At 33.8% G+C, this 20,323-nt stretch overlaps 2 protein-coding genes, 1 long non-coding RNA gene and 1 pseudogene across 3 annotated transcripts; 3 read left to right on the top strand and 1 right to left on the bottom strand.

Moving 5' to 3' along the window:
• The first annotated feature begins 971 nt into the window (after positions 1-971).
• Positions 972-1,762, top strand: LOC125857732 (uncharacterized; annotated as a pseudogene).
• Positions 1,763-3,320: 1,558 nt separating this feature from the next.
• On the top strand, positions 3,321-7,140 carry LOC125859894 (uncharacterized). The gene is made up of 3 exons (XR_007445796.1): positions 3,321-3,537; positions 6,279-6,340; positions 6,442-7,140. It is a non-coding gene; the product is annotated as an uncharacterized LOC125859894 (long non-coding RNA).
• A 2,768-nt stretch (positions 7,141-9,908) lies between these two features.
• On the top strand, positions 9,909-14,687 carry LOC125859888 (coatomer subunit beta'-2-like). The gene is made up of 12 exons (XM_049539737.1): positions 9,909-10,085; positions 10,182-10,273; positions 10,364-10,480; positions 10,937-11,051; positions 11,164-11,235; positions 11,556-11,752; positions 11,837-11,930; positions 12,503-12,609; positions 12,785-12,911; positions 13,128-13,348; positions 13,800-13,842; positions 14,315-14,687. Exons 1-10 carry the CDS (start codon positions 9,915-9,917, stop codon positions 13,302-13,304), a joined length of 1,269 nt encoding a protein of 422 aa, XP_049395694.1. The 5' UTR covers positions 9,909-9,914; the 3' UTR covers positions 13,305-13,348; positions 13,800-13,842; positions 14,315-14,687.
• An 841-nt stretch (positions 14,688-15,528) lies between these two features.
• LOC125857731 (putative F-box/kelch-repeat protein At1g15680) lies at positions 15,529-18,141 on the bottom strand. The gene is made up of 2 exons (XM_049537359.1): positions 18,030-18,141; positions 15,529-17,278 (listed from the first exon to the last, which is right to left on the bottom strand). The coding sequence occupies exon 2, from the start codon at positions 17,143-17,145 to the stop codon at positions 15,529-15,531; it is 1,617 nt and encodes a 538-aa protein (XP_049393316.1). The 5' UTR covers positions 17,146-17,278; positions 18,030-18,141.
• Between the last annotated feature and the right edge of the window lie 2,182 nt (positions 18,142-20,323).

The following is a 20,323-nucleotide window of genomic DNA, read 5'->3' as shown; positions in this document are numbered from 1 at the left end:
CTTTTAGACTTCCATGGTTCTACTTTTGTGAAGTCCAAGTTTATTCCAAGTCTGTCCGGTAATTTTCTACAAAAAAAAAATAAATTAATTAGTAGCCAAATTTTCTTGATTCACACACATGAAAATGGATGTTTGTTTTAAGTAGCTAGACAATAAAAATCTGTTAAGGTTTTATCAAAAGATCATGTTATGCTACAAGCGATTGATTTTGTAGCTAAATCATTTTTTTAATATATGTTTTCAAAGTTTTTTATGTCTTTATTTTACGTTTTACAAACCAAATCTTTTGTGCTTTGATGTGCACAACAACCCAAGTACTTCTCGAGCTTTAATTAGTGTTATTTGATCTCTCTCTTTTCAATTTTGTAACTGAAGCAAACTTGTTACAATTCAGTGAATCTTTTTGTTTTGGTATATAGAATTTTAAGGGTGTGTTAGATACAAATGAAAATATTTTTCAATTTTTCGTTACTCAAATTTTTTGATAAACATTTTCTTTTTTAGAAAAACAATTTTTTTTTAAGATGAAAAAAATAACTTCTCTACTAATAAAACAAATCTTCATAACTGACGTATATCATCTTTTTCCTACCTGCCATTCCGTCTCCACCATCCCACCCCCATAGCTCTCATCCCCACCACCCTACACATTACCTTCACCCTTGAGCACCCCGCGCCCCACCCCCGTAGCTTTCCATCTCCCTTACCCCACACCTTACCTTCCACCCTCTACACTCATAGGGTTTTGTGTACCAAACACAAGATCCATATTAAGAAAACCAGTGGAAAATATTTTTTTTCGTACCAAACACATCATAAACTCATGTTTTTTTTCTTCTTTTGGTTGCATTTTTGTTGTGTTTACCCCTTCTCATGGATTATTTATATGTATGTATAATCATGGTGATAATAAAACTTGTATATATGAATTTTGTGTGACAGATGGTAAGGTTGGACTCTCATACATCTTCATGGAAAATTCAGCTGAGCACAAGGCATAAACTATAAAAAGGTTCATTGATACTACAGTGAATGTGGGGAGAAAAGAGATTCTAGATGGGTTTAGGGCACGATCACGTGTTGTAATTGAGAAAGAAGTTGCTGCTACTACAAGCTTGACTCATGGCTTTATTAACTCTCTGCAGCCTTGTCTTTTGGCTTCCTCCAAACCCTTACCAACTATGAGTTTGACTCCCTTTGCTAAGTGCGTCAATCATGGTCATGCCGCCTACATTTCACTTGAAGATGTTCAAAATTCTGAGAACTACACTCGCCTTGTGATTCATTCTCCTAGATACCGAGTTATTCATCGGTAGAAATTTACTGGATCTCTGTCTATTTTAATACTATATATCTCGATCTCTTTCTGATACTCTGAATATATTATATAAATACAAGTACATGGACTGTGAGTTGGAGTTTCAGGAGGATGTTGAAACTCTTCGTAATACTCTTCGTCAAAGAGCAGAACAACAAAATCATGTGCATTTGCTGGGATATAAGGAAAAATATATGCAGCGCGAAATACGGAGATGCAAAATCTGCAAAAAGAGCCTAGAGCATGAAGGAATCTTCTTCCACAGGTAATATATATACACATGCATATAAATTTATATATTGGATCATAATAATAAATACTATATGTTTGTGGTTGAGCAGAGATACGGAGTTTTGCAGCTCCGAATGTAGATCTAATGATGTGGTGCCTTACTTTGAACAGCGGGTGCCGGTGCAAGGAAGAATGATGAGAGGTCGGAAGTGAAAGTGGAGTTTTACATTATATTGGGGATAGCTACTGATCAGCTTATGGACATTCATGTCCTTTTTTTTTTTTTTAATGTTAATTCAAGTTATGTAATGTTAGTTAAGAAGAAGAACATCTAGTCTACCTAAAAGGGTCACTGCATGCATGTTTTATTTTTGCAGTTGATCAATATATGTTCTTCTCGTTTATTTCCAATTCCGTTCAGTTTGTATGAAAACTTGATTTGTTATGTCTGTTAAGTACTTTTTTAATTGCTTGAATCCTTTCATTGAATGCAACTAGGGGTGTACAAAACCGAACCGAGAACCGAACCAAACCGCAAACCGAGTCAACCCGAGACCAAACCAACCTGAATTTATATATATAATTTTAAAATTTTATTTTATACATAAAAATATTTACTTTGATATAATTTTTAAATAATTCTTATACTTTTCCATAGTTTTTAGTATCTTTTAATATATTAGAATTATGAATGAGCCAATAAATATTATAGTCCACATATGTTGGTAATTGTAATAAAGCTTAAATCAAAATCAAATTAATACTAATGCAAAAAGAAAATCAATTCAACACTAAGAATAACAATAATATTGAATATTTGTTCTTTAGTTTTACATTGGTTTAGATAATTAAAATACATAATCTAATTTTAATTTTCTTTAATATTTAGTCATGTAACTAATACTTATTAAACTTAATTTTAGCATGATTTAGTACTTTTAAATTATGATCATTTTCATTCTGACTTGTTAATTTGCAATATTTGTTTTATGCGATTTCATTATTATTATTTTTGTTGGATATTTTAGTGTCATTAATCATATCATATTGTATTATATTTTTAAGAAACATCTTAGATAGTTGTATTTTGGTAGGACTAAAGAAATATTTGAAGTACAAGTAAATTATATGTTGTGTATGAATACTTTACGGAAAAACCCGAAACAACCCGAAAAATCGAAAAACCCGAAAAAACCAGAAAAAATCCGAGGTTGAAAAACCCGAGTTTTATTGGTTTGGTTTGGTTCATAAATTTAAAAATCCGACACAAATGGTTTGGTTTGATATTTGAAAAACCCGAACCAACCCGGCCATGTACACCCCTAAATGCAACATATAAAGGCCATTGATAGTCAACGGTATTGTGCAGGAGCTAGCAAAGTAATTAATAAACTTTGAATGACGATAAATTAGGGATTTATAGCATTCATTACTAGAAATTTGACCTATTGCCACAGATATTTGGCAACACTTGTATAACCGTTGCAATAATATTATCTATTGCAACAGTTATGACTGTTGCAATATATCATGGGATCTAATAGAACAATAATTAAAGATAACCGTAGCATCATTCTTAAAATCGTCGCTACAGAGTGCCTAAGGCAACATATTTTACAATCGTCGCACTTAAGGACTCTGTGGCAACGGCTATTTTAGTGAACAAAAATTAATTAGTTTTAGCCAACCCGCGAATTTTATTCCCCAAAAAGTATATTTCCCTCCACTACTTTAGCTAAAGCGCCATTAAGTTCATTAAGGCTGAAATTTCCGGTCTTCTTCCAAAAAGGGTTTCTGAAAAGCGTCGGTCTTCTTCTTCAGCGTAACGATGAGCTGCGGCTAACGGCAACAGTATTCTTCGACAAACTTCGGTCTTCTTCTTCAGAGTGAGGTTCTTCGTCTTCTTCAATCTGGGCATCTTCAGTTCATCTCCAGTGGTCTTATTCTCAATAAGAATCTTCGTCGACTGCAAGCTTTTGCATATAAAGGTGTACTACTTTTAAGTTTCCTTTGTCTACTACATTATTTCTAAGTACCCACTGTCTCTAATTTGTTATGCATATACAATTTTGCATAATCTGAAACTCCATTGAAGGGTTTCTCAAAAGTCTTATAGAATAACAAATGGGTTTGTCTGAAATTTATGTTATTTTAGGTCTGTGATGTAATCTATTTTTGGTTTATAGTTTGTATTTTAAATTTGGTGAAGATTTATGAACTCTGCGAAATTTCTTTAAGAAGTTGGTTTCAATTTTATTAGTCAATACCCAATTGGTAGTTTATTTCGGTCTAATGCTTGTAGTATTATTATTTGCATTTTGAGTGAACTGAAATGTACTATAAACTTATTTTCAAAGTTGTCGAAAAACAAATTAAAGTGATTTTCTAGGTCTTTGAATGTGAATTGAAATCCCCTGTTGGATGAAAGTCTAAAGTTGTTATTTTGAACTTCAATTTTTGCTGATGTCTTGCTACAACAACTACGTATGTGAGTTCCATAGTGATTTCTATCATTTTTCTTTTTTGATTTGTCGATATTGTATCCCTATTTCAGATTTGAAAACCCAACACTAGATTTGAGAATTTTCATTATTCTAGTTGTTGTATCTGTAAGCTTAGAAGATGTAATTTTGTAGTCCCTCTTTTGAAAACCACTGGGTGTTACTGTTTCTTTGTTCGATACTAAGCCTGAAGATTTTTCTAGTAATCATGAAATGACTGAATTGTATTTTCCCTTCTCTTTCTATCTTTCTTGTTCTGATTCAGAAATTGGGTAAGTGTTGCTTGTCTATATTTACAATTTTCCTAGTGTGACTAGCTAACTATGCAATATATCTATAGAAAACGCAACCAAGTTCTTTATATTGTCAGCCAAAATATCATTATTGATTGTAAGTAGAAGGTTTCATTTAACTGATGTCCAATCTAAGTAAATCAATAGGTGAAAACTCAGTTTTGTTGTATTTTTTATGGTGAAATTTGTGGCTAACTTTTCTGAGTTCACCCTTGATACAGATGAGACATTAAATTGCTAGAATTTAGAAATAAGGCACCTAAAACTTCTAAGCAAGAAATTATTGAATCTATTATTGACAATCTGTAGCCCTTTTAGAGCTTCTTATTACTACTATTCTTTCTTTTACTTCTTTCTATATTTATGTAAGAACTAAACTAGTATATATATATATGTGTGTGTGTGTGTATGTGTGATGGAAATTTAAAGAGATTTTGCCTTGACTTTGTGAAAGAACTCTTTGTCATTGAAAAATGATTTAAGTAGTTAACTTTCTTGGCCCATAAATGACCTTGTTATAGATCAAGCACAAATGATTCTTCAATAATACAACAAATTCATGTACTAATTTCATTGTTAAGTTTTCCTATTTTGTCAAATTAAAGGTAGATGGAAAAAAACATAGTTGAAATGATGGTTCTTATTGAGATCCTCTAAATTGTCTGTTTAACATTTTATACTTAGGGATATTTTAAGAGTTTGATGCTAACCCTTTGAGTTTCAGATCTGTTTTTTTGTAAAGTGATTAGGAAATACTAACTTTGCACTTGCAAGTCGTCATGATGTATTAATTTTTAGCTTATAGATTTTGATTTACCTTATCCATCTACAGCTGACTCAAGCCATTTGGATGTCCATTAACATGGAAAATTTTGTTGTATAAAGATAGTAGACTGAGTTTTGTAGTTGATGTGAGATCAGTTTATGAAAGAGGAAACTAGAACGAGCTGTTGAGGTTGATGCTGAGCATCAGGAAAGATTATGAACAATCATTAACAAAATAAAGTTAGGTCTGGACAGTAGAAATAACCTTATTTGTTTTAATAAGTCCAAAAAATATTGATTCCCCTGTTGCATTAAATTTTTAGCTTGTGACCAAGTATGAATTAGTTAGGAAATGACTGATGAACTGCTCTAATTTTAAGAAAATCAATCAGCATTCTGATTTTTTCAACAAAATACTAAAAAACTTGAATCCATGAATCATTTAACTACATTAAATAGCTACAGCTTAAGTTCCCTGTAGAAAATTCTTTCAATAGGGGTTGTTTTAGTGTTGTGCTATTTAGATGTGATTGGTTTCATAATGAAGTTGATGAATATGGATTGACTCGGGTATACTTCAACAGAAAATGTAGCACAAATGATCCTTTTGTACTAGCATCTCAATTCCATCAAGTTCTTTTTTACGTGGAGGACCCAATTATGAAAAATGGTTATTATGCAAGAAATAAAGTTCATGTTGACTTGTATGATTTGGAGGAAGAGAATTGTCCTTATATTGAAGAAACATTTTAGAGGGAGACTAATCATGATGACATTGGTTCATCAGAAAGATTACTCGATGTTGTTGTTAGATTGTCAAGAGAAGATCTCCCTGTTGTTATCATTGAAGTGTCTTCCCCTGCACAACATTCTGAAGATGTAACTATGGAAACTTCAGAAGAGGAGGATGACATTGATGATACTAATTGGGATTGGATGAAGGCTGATGATTGACAAAGGATCTTTTTAACTAGTTCAGATATATATATATATATTTTTTGTAGTGAGTAATAAATTCACTTTGAGTTGCATCATATAAATTATGAATGTCGATTGTCTCTTCTGCTATTTCTATTAATTTGCTTATTTTATAAGTGTGTTTCTGGATATATACTTCTTTTGAGATTAATACGTTTGTTAAGTCTTTTTTCTCTCTTATTCACTTTTCAGTATTTCTGTTTCTACATTCTCTGAGGAATCTTCAACTTTAGAGTCGACCAACAAGAATCCAGGTTCTAATATCTCTCTTTATTTCTCATATTTTGAAATTTTGCTGATTAACTGGTGTTAAGTACTAGATGCTTGATTTTCTTTAAAGAAGTATTATATGTAGCCGAAGGCTGGCATATCAACTTCTGCTAGTCCATCGCTTGCTGAAGTTAGGATGCTTGTTCAGAAAGTGAAAATGAATTCTACCATTCCTCCAACAAATGAACAATCTGAAGAACAAGGTAACATATAAGCTTAGAAACTTATTGAATTCATCCATGATTTCTAATTTCTTGTTACTTCTTTTAAGTGAGCCATTTTAGATCGAGTATTGTCAGTTGATCTAGAAGTGCTTAATTTGTACAACAAAATTACTCCAAACCTAAGAGACCATTTGATTAAAAAGGATGAATATAAATTAGAGTACTTAAGATGATTTTAGTTTGTCACAATTTTTACAAGTTAAACAATTAAAGGTATATCTACTACATATGTGAATCATGTGATCTCACGAGAGAATTAGGCAGATATATATTGAATTAGATTTTAAAAATTTATTGGACTAAAAATTTTGAATCAAATTTTAAGAATTTATCTTTAAAAATAATAATTCAAATTTTCAAAAATTGGTTCAGATAGTTGATTGGAGAAATTACATTTGATTTTTCCTCACAAAAAATCAAATATTTTTAAAACTAAAATGTATCTTTCAAACACATTAAATATTAAAAACATAACTTTTATATTTCAATTTTTAACTTCACAATATATAATCAAATAGCAACTTTAAATATTAAAAACATACTTAATTTTTATATTTCAATTTTTAACTTCAAATTATATAATAAAAACTACTTATTAAATGTCGACAACGACATTATCATGCATTTGATTATTTAGGCTCATGTCGAAAATGGCTTAGATTCGAAAGAGGAAAAAATGATAAGGTTATGGATAAAGGTGCTCCCACTGTCATTTGGCATATATTCATCCAAATGACACGTGGTCTTCATTACGTGGATTTAATGTAAAAATATGTATGACATTATGCTTTCTAAATTTTAGACCTAATTAGCATATAGCTCTATTATAGTCTAGGAGAAAATATGCACTAAATATTACCATTAAAAAATATATATTATTTGACTCTCGAAATTCAAATCACTATATTATTATGCGAGTGATATCATACATCTAGCATCTAATCTATAAAAATTGTAGTGGAGTAATAAGTATCTTTTAGCCATGAAACCTAATAGGGCCGTAAAGTCATGTTTACTAGTGAACATTTTACCCAACCAAAAAAATGCAAAACTATCTAGCCGAAGAAAATCTAAATTTAATTAATTACTGTCAATTAGAGTCGTCAAAATGGGTTTAGCCCATAGGGCCGGCCCAACCCTACCCGTTATTGGGGTAGGGTTGAGATAAGATTTTTCAAGCCCATTTAAAACTAGGGCTTATAAGTTCGACCCATATAAACCCTTGGCCCTTGAGGCTTGATCGGGGCTGGGACGGGGTCGGCCCATGGGCCAAAAAGTTTTATTTAAGAGTAATTTACAATAATCTCACTAATATATAATTTAATTATTTGAATACACGCTATGTTGTAATATTATAAATCTTCGTACCTAGATAGTATCTCGAAATATATGGACTCAAAATTGGGTAAATTTGTTCTAGATACACTCTATCCAAGTAGATTTGCATGTATCTAGGATACATATACAAATCTCGCGCCCTCGACTCCCTCCTATCTTGCTTGTCACTCTCTTATCTCACTCGCATATCCAGTATGCGAGATACATGCTAATTACACTGGATTTTTGTTAGTATTATTGAAAACAACATCATTGTTTGTCATATTTGATTTGAAAATCTTTTCATTTTTTGATGTTATAGAATTATAAGTTTGAAAAGAAAAAAAAATTAAAAAGAGAAACAGAAGGGCTAGCCCGCCCTAGCCCTTCAAATTCCTTGGCACTCGAGGCTTGGGCCCGGTGGGGCTGGGATGACCCTTTTTGACAGCTCTACTCTCAATATGAATATCGAATACTTGATTGAAACCAATAAAAATCATCACATTTCTCTAATTTTTTTTCTTTAAAAAATAATATAAATCCATTTGTACCCAAAATCTACCCACTCAATTAATCCCATAGCTCATCTTTATGATGGAAATATATTTGACCTAAATTTTCACATTATTAGTAAATTCGATTCCATCTTATAATCTCTACCCGAATTTTACCTACCCCAAATTGTAAATTTTTATCTGATTATGCATAGTTATAAATCTAAATTTAGAGGGAGTACAAAGAGTTTAAAATACTGAAATCCCCCGAAGTAGAAGGAGTTGGGACAATTAGAAGCAAGGGTAATCTGGTCCTCAGAATTTTTAATTTTAGTACGAACATATAAGAACAATCACTGGCCTCTGAAAATCTGTTTCTTTTATCACTTTTTGTGAGTTGAAATCAAGAGAAATCCACTAACTTAATAATGGCAACTTCTCTCAAATTGAAATTGAAAAATTGAATCTCTCTCTCTCTCTCTCCCGCCTCTCGCTCTCCCTCTCTAACCTCGTCTCTCTTTGAATTCAAGTTCAAGCATCAATGGAAACCCTACTAGCTGAATCTGTGCAAAACAGCCTTGGCCAATTTATGTACCACAACGCCATTTTCATGTGTGAACGACTCTGTGCCGAGTTCCCCACTGAGGTACTCCACACTTTTTTGTTTTCACTTCATCAGTCTTTGTAAACATATGTATTACTCAATTTGTCGTTTATAGAGATTTTAGGTTCTTGGAGTTCACTTTTTGTTTCTTGGTTCCCTTAGTGGAATTTGACTCAAGAATGTGAGGGTTTAATGCATTTCTGTTGAAATCTCTTAAGTTGGTCAATTCTCTTGTTTCCTATAATGTACTATGCCAATTGCAGACAAATATGCAGCTTTTAGCTGGCTGCTACCTGCACAACCAACAGGCTTATGCTGCATATCATCTTCTCAAGGGTGCGTGTTGTATTCTCAGTCAATATGACTGCATTTTGTGTTGCAATATCTTTTTTTTCCCTCCCTATTATCTTCCGATTTCTGATAACACTTGTCCTTGAGATTATGCTCATAATCATCCCTTTTTAAATTTTTATATGAAGGGACAAGTATGGCTCAATCCCGCTACTTGTTTGCACTATCATGCTTTCAGATGGATCTTCTCACTGAAGCTGAGACAGCACTTTGCCCTCCTAATGAGCCAACTGCAGAGGTAGAGTCGTAAAAACCATCCTTCCAAATATCTATCCACTTTGCAGATTTTATAGTATTGTCATCTCCAGTTATTTTATTCCTGTTAGCCATTGACATGCTTCTTTAATTTATAGCTAATTGGTTGTTATGTAGGTTCCAAATGGTGCAGCTGGGCATTACCTTCTTGGTCTTATTTACAGGTTCATATTTTATATATTATTTATTTAAGAGAAGGATTAACTTCTAGCGTTGCTTCTTCATTTTGAAATTGGTTTGATCTATCCGAATAATGAAGCTAATACTTCACTATGACAATGAATTTTGGTTGTGTTCAGTATATCATCATCAAATGGTTTCTGCCCATTTAGACAGTGGAAGATCAGTAGATGAGCAAGGCGTAGAAGAAGCTTTTGAACTTCTTTATGAGATAAATGAACGGGTCAGGACCGGTATTTGGGTTGGTGATTGCTTCATTTACAATAATTCTTCCTGGAGACTTAACTACTGTGTTGGTGGTGAGGTATGATTGGTTGTGCATGCTGCTCTTCTTGCACATATATCTGGAGACATCTTATATCTGTGTGTGAATCAGCAAAACTATTTTTTGTATGTTTAGGTAACCACAATGTTTCATTTAGACCGGCCTATGTACCTGCTCGGATATCTAGCGAACCAGAGTAGGGTTTTTCTGATTGACAAAGAGTTCAAGTGAGTACTTTCTGGGAGATTCTGATGTCGGAAACTTCAGCTTGAGATAATGATTCTGGGATAAATGAGTTCATTTCCTTTTTTGTGCAGTGTCATTGGATATACTCTACTGCTCGGCCTGATTGAGTACAAGACACTTGTGATGCGTGGTGACTGGGACAGAGCAAATGAGGTGCTGCCATCGATTCCTAAGGAGCACCATAATAGGTAAATCACATGTTTAAATGTCTTCAGGGAACATGACCAATATATTGTGCATGCTTGCAACTTAAATTATCAACATGGTTGTAGTATGTCAATGAACTGGGTTTTCTGGATTATATTAATGTGTCTTTTTTTGTTGTAAAATAGTTCTAGTTCTGGGTTATTTCGGAGTAGCATGCTGCTCTTAGATTCGGAGGGATTGGCATCTGTAATCATTTGTTTGTATAGATAGTAATTTCTGTGGATTATATTAATGTGTCTTTTATACTTCAGATCTGTTTGATTAATCAAATATCTCTTTCCTCTGAAAATTTTATATGTGATGCTTCATGTTGGTATGAGGTATCACATAGTTTCTGCAATATCTAAACCTTCGGAAGGGAGGGGGGGGAGGGGGAGGGGGGGTTGCTTTGTTTTATGTGAATTTTCCTAATTAGTCATAAAATGTTTCCCTGCTAGTGTTGCACATTTCTTGGAGTCGCGAGGTATGGTAGAGGAAGCATTAGAAGTTGCAACAGAGCCTGACTACAGATTTGATCTAGCCATACAGCTGGGAAAATTAGATATTGCAAAGGTGGGGGATCCTAACTTTAATGCATGTGGTTTGAACTTCCATATCTTCTTTTAAACTTGTTTGTTTCTTAAGAACCATATGATGTTTAGAAGTGTGGCTTGTGGCTTGGCAGGATATTGCAGTGGTAGCTCAAAGTGAGTCCAAATGGAAGCAGTTGGGTGAACTAGCCATGTCTGCCGGAATGGTAACTGTTACTACCATTAATTGAAATCTTATTTTTGCAGCATACATTTAGTTTTTTTACTGAGAAAATGGATGGTTCAGATTTTAGGAATGATGCCATAGCTTGTACTTGTTTAAACTCTTTCTTTAAGCTGAACTGGGACTACTGCTAAATATATCATTCAGAGCTAAGTGAAATTTTCCAGCTCTTTGTTTTTGTATTCAAGTGGTTGAGGTGCTTTGTAATTTGGTCTCTTCAGATGTCAGTAGTACTTTTCTGAAATGCACGTGTGTATTTTCCTGAGTTCTTCAGAATTTTTGCTCATTTGCTACATTTTGTAGCTGGAGATGGCAGAGGAATGTCTGAAGTATGCCAACGACTTGAGTGGTCTGTTGCTACTCTATTCTTCACTAGGAGATGCTGAAGGAATAACTGAACTAGCAACTCTTGCCAAAGAGCAGGGGAAAAACAATGTCACATTCCTTTGCATGTTCCTTTTGGGTAAAGTGGAGGAATGCATTCAGCTATTGGTTGATAGGTATTTCTTTTTGCTAAAGAACTTATTGTTTAGGTGTGTTTTCAATGGTTCAGATTGATATATAGAGTTACAATTTATTTGCAGCAATCGGGTACCTGAGGCTGCTTTTATGGCTAGATCTTATCTGCCAAGTAAGGTTTCTGAAATAGTTGCAATTTGGAAGAAGGACCTCAGTAAGGTCGGTGTTTCTCTGATCTTGATCTTTCTTATCTGTACACCTTCTGAATTTCTGGCACTTAGGACCAAATATTTGGCGGGATGGTCACCTGAGAGATCTGTTGGAGCTGCAGAACCATCTAGATTTGATTTTCATTTAACATAGTGGGATTAAGCTTCTTGACCTAAGTTACTGGTGCAAAGAAACTTCGGAGCTCTTTACCTCTCGGACTTATTATTTACTCCTGTGATAGGCATCAAAAGTAATATTATTGGACAATTTTTCTATTCCACTTGCATTTGTGTATTATCTCCATGGAATGACCACACGAAATATATTTAATGAGTTTTCAGGAAGCAGACTATTCTGTTATGAATTATGTCATGCCTTAATCTAAAGATTTGATATTGAATATAGTTTGAACACAGAAGTGAAGGGTATAATTCCTTCTCAAAAAAAGAAGAGTGAAGGTTGTAATCATTTTTCAATACGGACTAAATGGCTTCATGCAGGAACATTGCTATATTATCTGTAGTCCTGTAGCAGAAAATTGTTGTATTTTAATGTGGTTTATTCATGAATGCGTCATTCAGGTTAACCAGAAAGCAGCAGAAGCTTTGGCTGATCCTGAAGAATATCCTAATATGTTTGAGCACTGGCAAGTTGCATGTGCTGTTGAATCTAAAGTTGCAGAAGAAAGGTGTTGATAATGGCTCTATCTACTTCCTATGCATTTCTTCTATACTCTCTCAGCCTACCCTGGTGGCTTTCTGAAAATTCATGGGAGTTCCCCATTTCTTCTTTTCTCTTCTTTCTAGGACAAATTTGCACCAGTTTGGATAACTTTTGTAATTTCTGTTCCAATTCCTATGTAGGGGTGGCTACCCACCAGCAACAGAATATGTTAATCATGCTGATAGATCAACTAACAACCTTGTAGAAGCTTTCAGCCACATGAAAATGGATGAAGAATCACTTGAAAATGGAGATATAGACCACGAGGTATGACATGATGGTTTTTCTATTTGCCTTCTAGTTTGGGTTGATTTAACATTCTGTATACCTTATCATGCAAGAAAAAAATAAATAACCATATCTTTGTACATGATAGGAGAAGTCCTTTCTCGATGTTATTTTATACCCGTATTGAAACAGCTTAGACTCTATCAATTGGTGTTTGTTGATGCTAACAATCAAATGTCTGTGTCAACTGTTCAGGTTGCAGGACAGAGTGATGATGAGGTGCAAGAACTGGGGCAAGATGATGCACAAAATGAGGGACAAGAAGAGCCCGTAGTTGTGGATGCTGATTCTACTGACAGTGCGGTACTCATTAATGAAACTGAGGCAGAAGAAGAGTGGGGTACGAATACTGAAGGAAAACCGTCAGCCTAAAAGCAATTGGTTGGGCCGGTGTGAAAATCCTAGTTTTGTTGCTGGTGATTATTGAATTTCTCTTATTTGCGTTTTTGACTCCCATATCATATTCTTCTGGTGTTTCTATTGTGTATATCCCTGTTTTTATCATATTGCATTATGTTTGTCTTTAGAAAATGTTGAATAAACTGTGACTTAATGAACTTCACCCTAATTCAAGATAGAAAAATTTTGTAGTCTGTTCCCTTCTTCCCTATGGAGAAGTTTCTAAGCATTGATTTTTTCAAAGCTTTAACTGACAGGAAGAAGTCAGGATTAGAAGATATTTCAGTCCTTTATCGGGATCCTTGATTTGGCATTCATTTGTTTTTTGGCACAAATTAATGCAGTTTTCACCCTGTTTCTTCTTCAACTGTTTTCACCTACTATTATCTAATTATCCCTATTATTGTTTGTTTTGATTTTGTCCCTTTCTCCTTCTAACTCTCATACTTACTATTGATGCTTTTGCAGTGCTTACACCACGCCACTAGGCTCATTCAAGACAGTTCCATCTGTATGTAATCATTTCTTATGTTACAATTTTTCTCCATCAACTGTTGAAAGTGTACGTCTGTTTAAGGCTCATCTATATGTAGGCTTGGTTAGGTGTCTCTAGTCTCATAAACCTCATTATTTTCTGTCTCAAATGGGATAAAGCTGAAGAAATTCTGGCTTTATTATTGAAGCTGAACACTCCTTTGTTCATCCCAAAAAATTTGGTCATATGGCCAGGTTCTCATGGCTTGTCAGGAAATGTAGGATTATTGCGTTCTGTAGCTTAACACCTGCATGATGTTAGTTAAATATTTGAGTATATTGGCATTGGTAGTTGGGCAAGTAGCAACTTGTACTTGCAGAAAGTATCGTTAATCTGTATATTATTGATTTCTTATCTTCAAGGCACATTAGGAAAGCTCTACAGAAGATAGAAGTTTTTTTTTTTGGTCCTGGCTCATCAAAATATTGATATTTGTTAAATATTGCAGGTTCAATAGGTGTTTCCTTTAAAGGGGGCGATCAACAGACTGGGCATGTCTGTTCTGCAAGTGGTGTGATTTTGTAGCCATGAGTTTTGTAGGCATACTGGACATATGTTTCCAGCTTCGTTGTTAGCTTTAGTCACTCATAGTTGCTTTATCATATTCTTTTGACGCGTACGTTTTTCACCCTTCAATATCTTCATTTGTCATTGTCCACTGTAGAAACACTGTAAGCCATATATGGAAGTGGAGGTAATGCAGATGTGTGCTCAAAAACTGCAATCTGAAGAAATGAAAATGATAATCAGGATATTTTGTTTGCTGCATTACTGTGGAACGATGGAAAGAAAGAAGAAACATTACAAGGATACGAAAGACTATTAATATGCCTTTTATATGACAGATATAAACTCGCTTGTTTCAGTTTAAAATCTATGTGAGTGGTACCAATTAATCAAGAATATGTTTAGCCATGTTAATATGTATACTTTAGATGTTATATTTTCTATATCTTCAAAAGAAAGAAAGGACCTAGCCAAAGAGATCCTTTGGTGATGACAACTCATTAAAATAGCATGTAAACGCACAAGTTCAAAGGTACATTAAAATTACATCAGAAAGCTGGTAGATTGCTGATTCATATAACTAGTTCGTCTCTTTACATGCTCCATTCCATGAGGTTGAGTATGATAAATATTTACCCGTATTTGGTATTCTATTACAATAAATCAAGCAATTTAGCATCATCAGTTATAAACTAAAGTAAAAATATGTATAACCATAATTTAATGATTAATGCGTGTATAAAACATATATCTTGTATCATGTATATATTGACTTTATATCAATACTAGATGGTTGCTGATAACTAAGAGAAAATCACACCCTTAACGTATGCGCTCTTTTTTGAAGCTGTAGAAATGTATTGTAAGAAAGAGGGACAACTGAAATGGACAAGAAACTGAAATTCTGAAGATGGTAGGAATTGAAAATGAAAGAAAGATTTCATTTCTTAGTGTCTATGCCTTTGAGTTTTGCAATATAGATTTCTTTTTTTCTGGTGGATAATGAGAAAAAGTTGCCAATTCTATCACTCCAAAAAAAAAAGGCTAAAAATTTATCTGGACCAAAAATTCACAACAGGTGTACAAGGATATAGCATAATACCAAATGGAGAAAAAGGAAAAAAGAATACAGATGAACGCACACACGTGAGAGCATTAAGTTGCATAGCCCAAATTGACAATAGTTGCAACTTGCAACAATGAAGACAACATAATATATCGGCGCAACAATGAAGATAACATAATATATCGGCGTTTTCTTCTTGTTCTTAATGATACCATGCGTCTCCTTTTGTGTGTTTCCATTGAAGCGTGTGGTCGCACCTCATTAAAAAAAATGAAGCACATATCATTCATTATATACTCAGGCTCAGCCATCTCTATATTTTTAAGTAGGTCTACTAAACACCATCCTCCTTCTTTCCCATGGAAAGATATTTTGGGATAGAAACTGGCCATGGAGGAAGCACGTACAAGAATGCTAACCTCGGGTACTTGTGCATACCAGGACAACCATCCTGTTGATTCGTAAAAGTATTCAGTAGCGACTGGATTACCATGAGCCTCCAATTTTAAAGTCTTGGCATTGTATGTGACAATATAGGCCCCTAAGCTCAGGCAAACAATGTTGCCATCAAATGGATGGAAGGCAAGAGGAGCAGGACATGATCCAGTTAACCCCTGGCTAGTTAAGATATCATCAAACAAGATATCAGTAACCTTAGCTCTGTGCAGCAAAGACCAAGTAGCAGAGTCATAATCATCAAGAACCCATAGAGAGAAACCTGAAAATCCGAAGGGATCCGAGGGTGCTAGAGACACCTCAAAGTACCTCAATCGACCCTGATGCACATTACACAGGCTATACAATCCATTGTTTTTGTAGTTGTTACATTGCTTGTCAATGTCAGAAGGAAGTCCAATGATGCGGCACTGATTGGAATCCCTGCAAGGATCACATGCCACAATCCCAAGCCATCGGTCAATCCAATGCAACATTCCACTGAAGGTAAAAGGCATCCTCAGCCAGGCAATCTGAATTGCTTGGTCACTGTGCACAACAACACTCCTCCAGCTCCCAGTTTCAGAACAGAATATCTCAAACTCGAGGTTATGCCACTCCCATAATTGACAACCAAATCGCACCACTTTATAGTTCTTCAATGTTCCCCCTTCAATTTGGGTTAGAAAACCAGTACTGACAAACCGAAAGCACAAAAAAGGTGGAGGAAGGGCAACACACTGATGTGTGATAGGGTTATACAAGTGATAATCTGTCATGTGATTGATGCTATTCTCCATAAACACAATTCGTCCGTACAACACTAATCCATCGCTAACTGCTACAATATCATAGCGTTCGCGCCAAGAAGATCGTTGAGGAAGAGGAAGATGAAGATAACGTGATAAAATAGGGTACTCAATCAGATCATTCTCGTCTGCAGATAACATGTTATCCAGCATTAATGGGGGATCAGGACAAAACTTTGTGCCCTTAACATGCAGACGGTGACTAAGCACGGTCCACGGTTGTGGCTTATGTGACAAAGAAACTCGAGAAATGTACAAGTTGACAAAAGAAGGAGCCGAAATAAACGAAAGCCACTGCTTTGATACACATTTCAACCTAAAAACACATTTCAAAGGCAATCTTGATAGGACTTCCTCCAAGAACCAATCTGGAATATATTCAGTCTCAAACTCAACCAGCCCCATATACTTTGTTTTCACAAGTTTCAGACCTCTTGTGGTGCTCCGGAAATTCATCTCCATCTAGTTGAATTTGCTAAAATAAATCTTCGCAGGTCAAGAAATCAATAGAAAGGAGAATTGAGGTCCGTGATTGTACATCTAAAGGTGACCCCTGACAATTGATTCTGAACCCCAAGTAGCCCTGAGAATTCACCTACAAAGATTAAGAGACATCTCATATGGCAAAGGGATCTTTACACAAACAGCTGAACTGTTTACTTTTCCTAGCCAGTATACATAGATTATAACACTATCACAATTCACACCCAAATTTATACGTGAATTATATATATATACACATCCGCCGGTGATTTTTAGTTTAATCAATTGGGTAAACAACTATTTAGGTTATAATTCTTCTATGGTAAGAAAGATGATCAAGAGACATCTCATAAAGAAAAACCTGAATCTCATATGGCAAAGGGATCTTTACATGAATAGCCGAACAGATTTTACTATTTACTTTTTTTTCTAGCCCGTATACATAGATTATAACACTATCACACCCAAACTTATACATGAATTATACATATATCTATACATCCATCGTATTTTTAGTTCAATCAGTTGGGTAAACAACTATTTAGGTCATAATTCTTCTATGTCAGGAAGATGATTAAGATACACCTCATAAAGAAAAATCTGAATCTCAACCTAAACGGATACCAAGAAGATTCTAGCAAAGTAACACCAAATCAACAGATCAACTAGATGAATTTGCAGGCTGACATAGGTCAAAAAACACAGAATAAATCACAAATGTAGCCAAAATAGCCAAAAGTGTACTTGAGAAAATGGAACAATACAACTAAGGGAGAAATTCGATCATATAGCAGGCGCTGTTCTTGCAGAATCAGGAGGAAACTCAGTTGCAGAATAAGTGATAGAGTGAAGACCAAATTTACCTAGTGGCCGGCGATGATGAGTGAATTTGGGGGAAGCGGAATTGGAGGGAAGACGGAGGGAATTTATAGGGAGTAAAATGGAAATTGACCTTTATTTCACAAACAAAGAAAGAAAAATATTTTTTTAAAAATATAAGCTCATATTTTAATGCTAATTTATTGTAAAAATTATGCAAACCACATAGTGTAAAACAGAAATTACCTCCTATCTCTACTCTTTCACAAATTACAAAAATCCCATCCTTTTAATAAGTATCAGATACATCATTACGCCGTGTGATACATTATATTTGATGTATGATTATCAGTTTGTTGCGTGAGGTAAGGGATTAGAAACTGAAAATTTAATTACATCTCCCCAAATATGCTACCGTTATTAAGTCCTTCAAAATATGGCTAAATTTATTTGTTTCAAACATTCAGTTTCAGTCTATATGAAACACTAAAATAATTAGAAAATACAAATTTTGAATTGTTTATCTCTGTTCGTCCAAAAAAAGCTTCAGAAACGTGGTGCATAATTTTTCAGTCACAAAATTTCATTAATGTAATTATTATCATACTTATCAAATACAAAAATCATTATTATCACACGTATCAGATACATAATTTTTGAAGTCCTAACTGAACTAAACATAAAATTAAAAGCGAAAATAAACATTTTTAAACCTCAAAACACTTCCAAAATCAAAACTATATTATTATAAGGGCAATAAATACTCCAAAACACTAATTAATATATCTTAAAAAACAAAAAACATTGCATATGTCTGTGAACAGTAACATAGAAAACTAACTAGCCTACATTAACAAGTTCATTTTCTGCTACTGGGTTTAAGACACTCTTCAGCCTTGGAGGGTCATCATTGTCGCTAACATATCCAGCATTGGCATTGTTGAGACCATACTTCCATAACAACGTTGCATATTTTTTTGCGAAGATAATCACTTCGAAAGCTATCATATGACATGTTGATTTCGTCAAACAATAAGCTTTCAGATGATACATAAATATGTAAAATTGTACTTGATACATAATACTAACTACAGATTATGAATTAGTCAACTTGATACTTAATAGAAACAATAAGCCAAATTATGAAACATTATGTTGTTCTGCAACATACATGTAATCCTCTAATTTGAACTTTAAACTTTCATACACTTTTGAGAACAAAAAAAATGACCAATAATGCCTTTTCTGGTAAAATGAATAAATGACACACAAAACAACCATTTGATAAATTAATAATAACTATCAACAGTTCTATCTCATTATTTGAATTTTAACTCTTTGATACATTAGTCGTAATAAATAAACAAATATATCAAAAATTAGGGTTTTATGTAATAAATGAAGAATTTAATCAATATACATAATAATTTTTAATTAACAATAATGTATCTACTATTACACAAAACTCATTACATGTTAATACAGAAAATTACAAAAAAAAGAAAAAAATATTAAAATACATACCGTTGGTAGTGCATATCTGGATATGGCAGGGGATTCTACCCCTTTTCTTGGGCGTTTTTGCATGTGCCTCCTTTTTAGTTTTTGACTATTTCCCCAAACTAAAAGACGGATGATCCATGAATTATTAGAAAATAAAAAAAAACGAAAATAAAAAGTTGAAGATGAAGAGACTACCTATTTCAAATTCTGAAATTGGTTGAATGGAGTGCGAAATAGTTTGAAATTCAAACTTGGAATATGAATCTGTTGAGAAGATGGAGGAGAATTTTTTGGAAGGGAAGTGTTCGTGAACAGTAAAGTGGGAGAAATTAGAGGAGAGTAAATTTAGGGGTGGTAACTAATGGTTTGAAATTTTTAATAATAATGTATCTACTGTAGTTTAGTTTTTGGGAAAATAGGGATTTTTGAAATTTTTTAAGATAGTAGGGAGTTATTGTGAATACATTAACTAAGGTTGTGTATTCTAGTTATTTTTTCTAATTTATTACCTAAGAAGGCAAATATATGAATGTGTTTGTGGTACCCGACTACAATTTAAAAGAATTACAATTCATAGTTAGTTAAGAATTTTATTGCAAATTCATGTCTTCTCTCGTCCTCGCTTCTCCTCTCTCTATACTCTCTCTCTCCTCTATGTCCTCCCTCACCTGTTCCTCTCTGTTTCTGCAATACAAATACAAAATGGTAACACATAAACATATTACACAAGGAAACATATGCATACAAATGTACATTGATACAAATACAATTTGTTACTAATTACAACAATGAGATAATTGTATTTTGTTGATACAATTATACTCATCAATACGAA

The sequence above is a fragment of the Solanum stenotomum genome, chromosome 3 (genome assembly GCF_019186545.1).
Source record: "Solanum stenotomum isolate F172 chromosome 3, ASM1918654v1, whole genome shotgun sequence".
NCBI lineage: Eukaryota > Viridiplantae > Streptophyta > Magnoliopsida > Solanales > Solanaceae > Solanum > Solanum stenotomum.
This window is presented reverse-complemented; position numbering and strand designations above follow the sequence as displayed.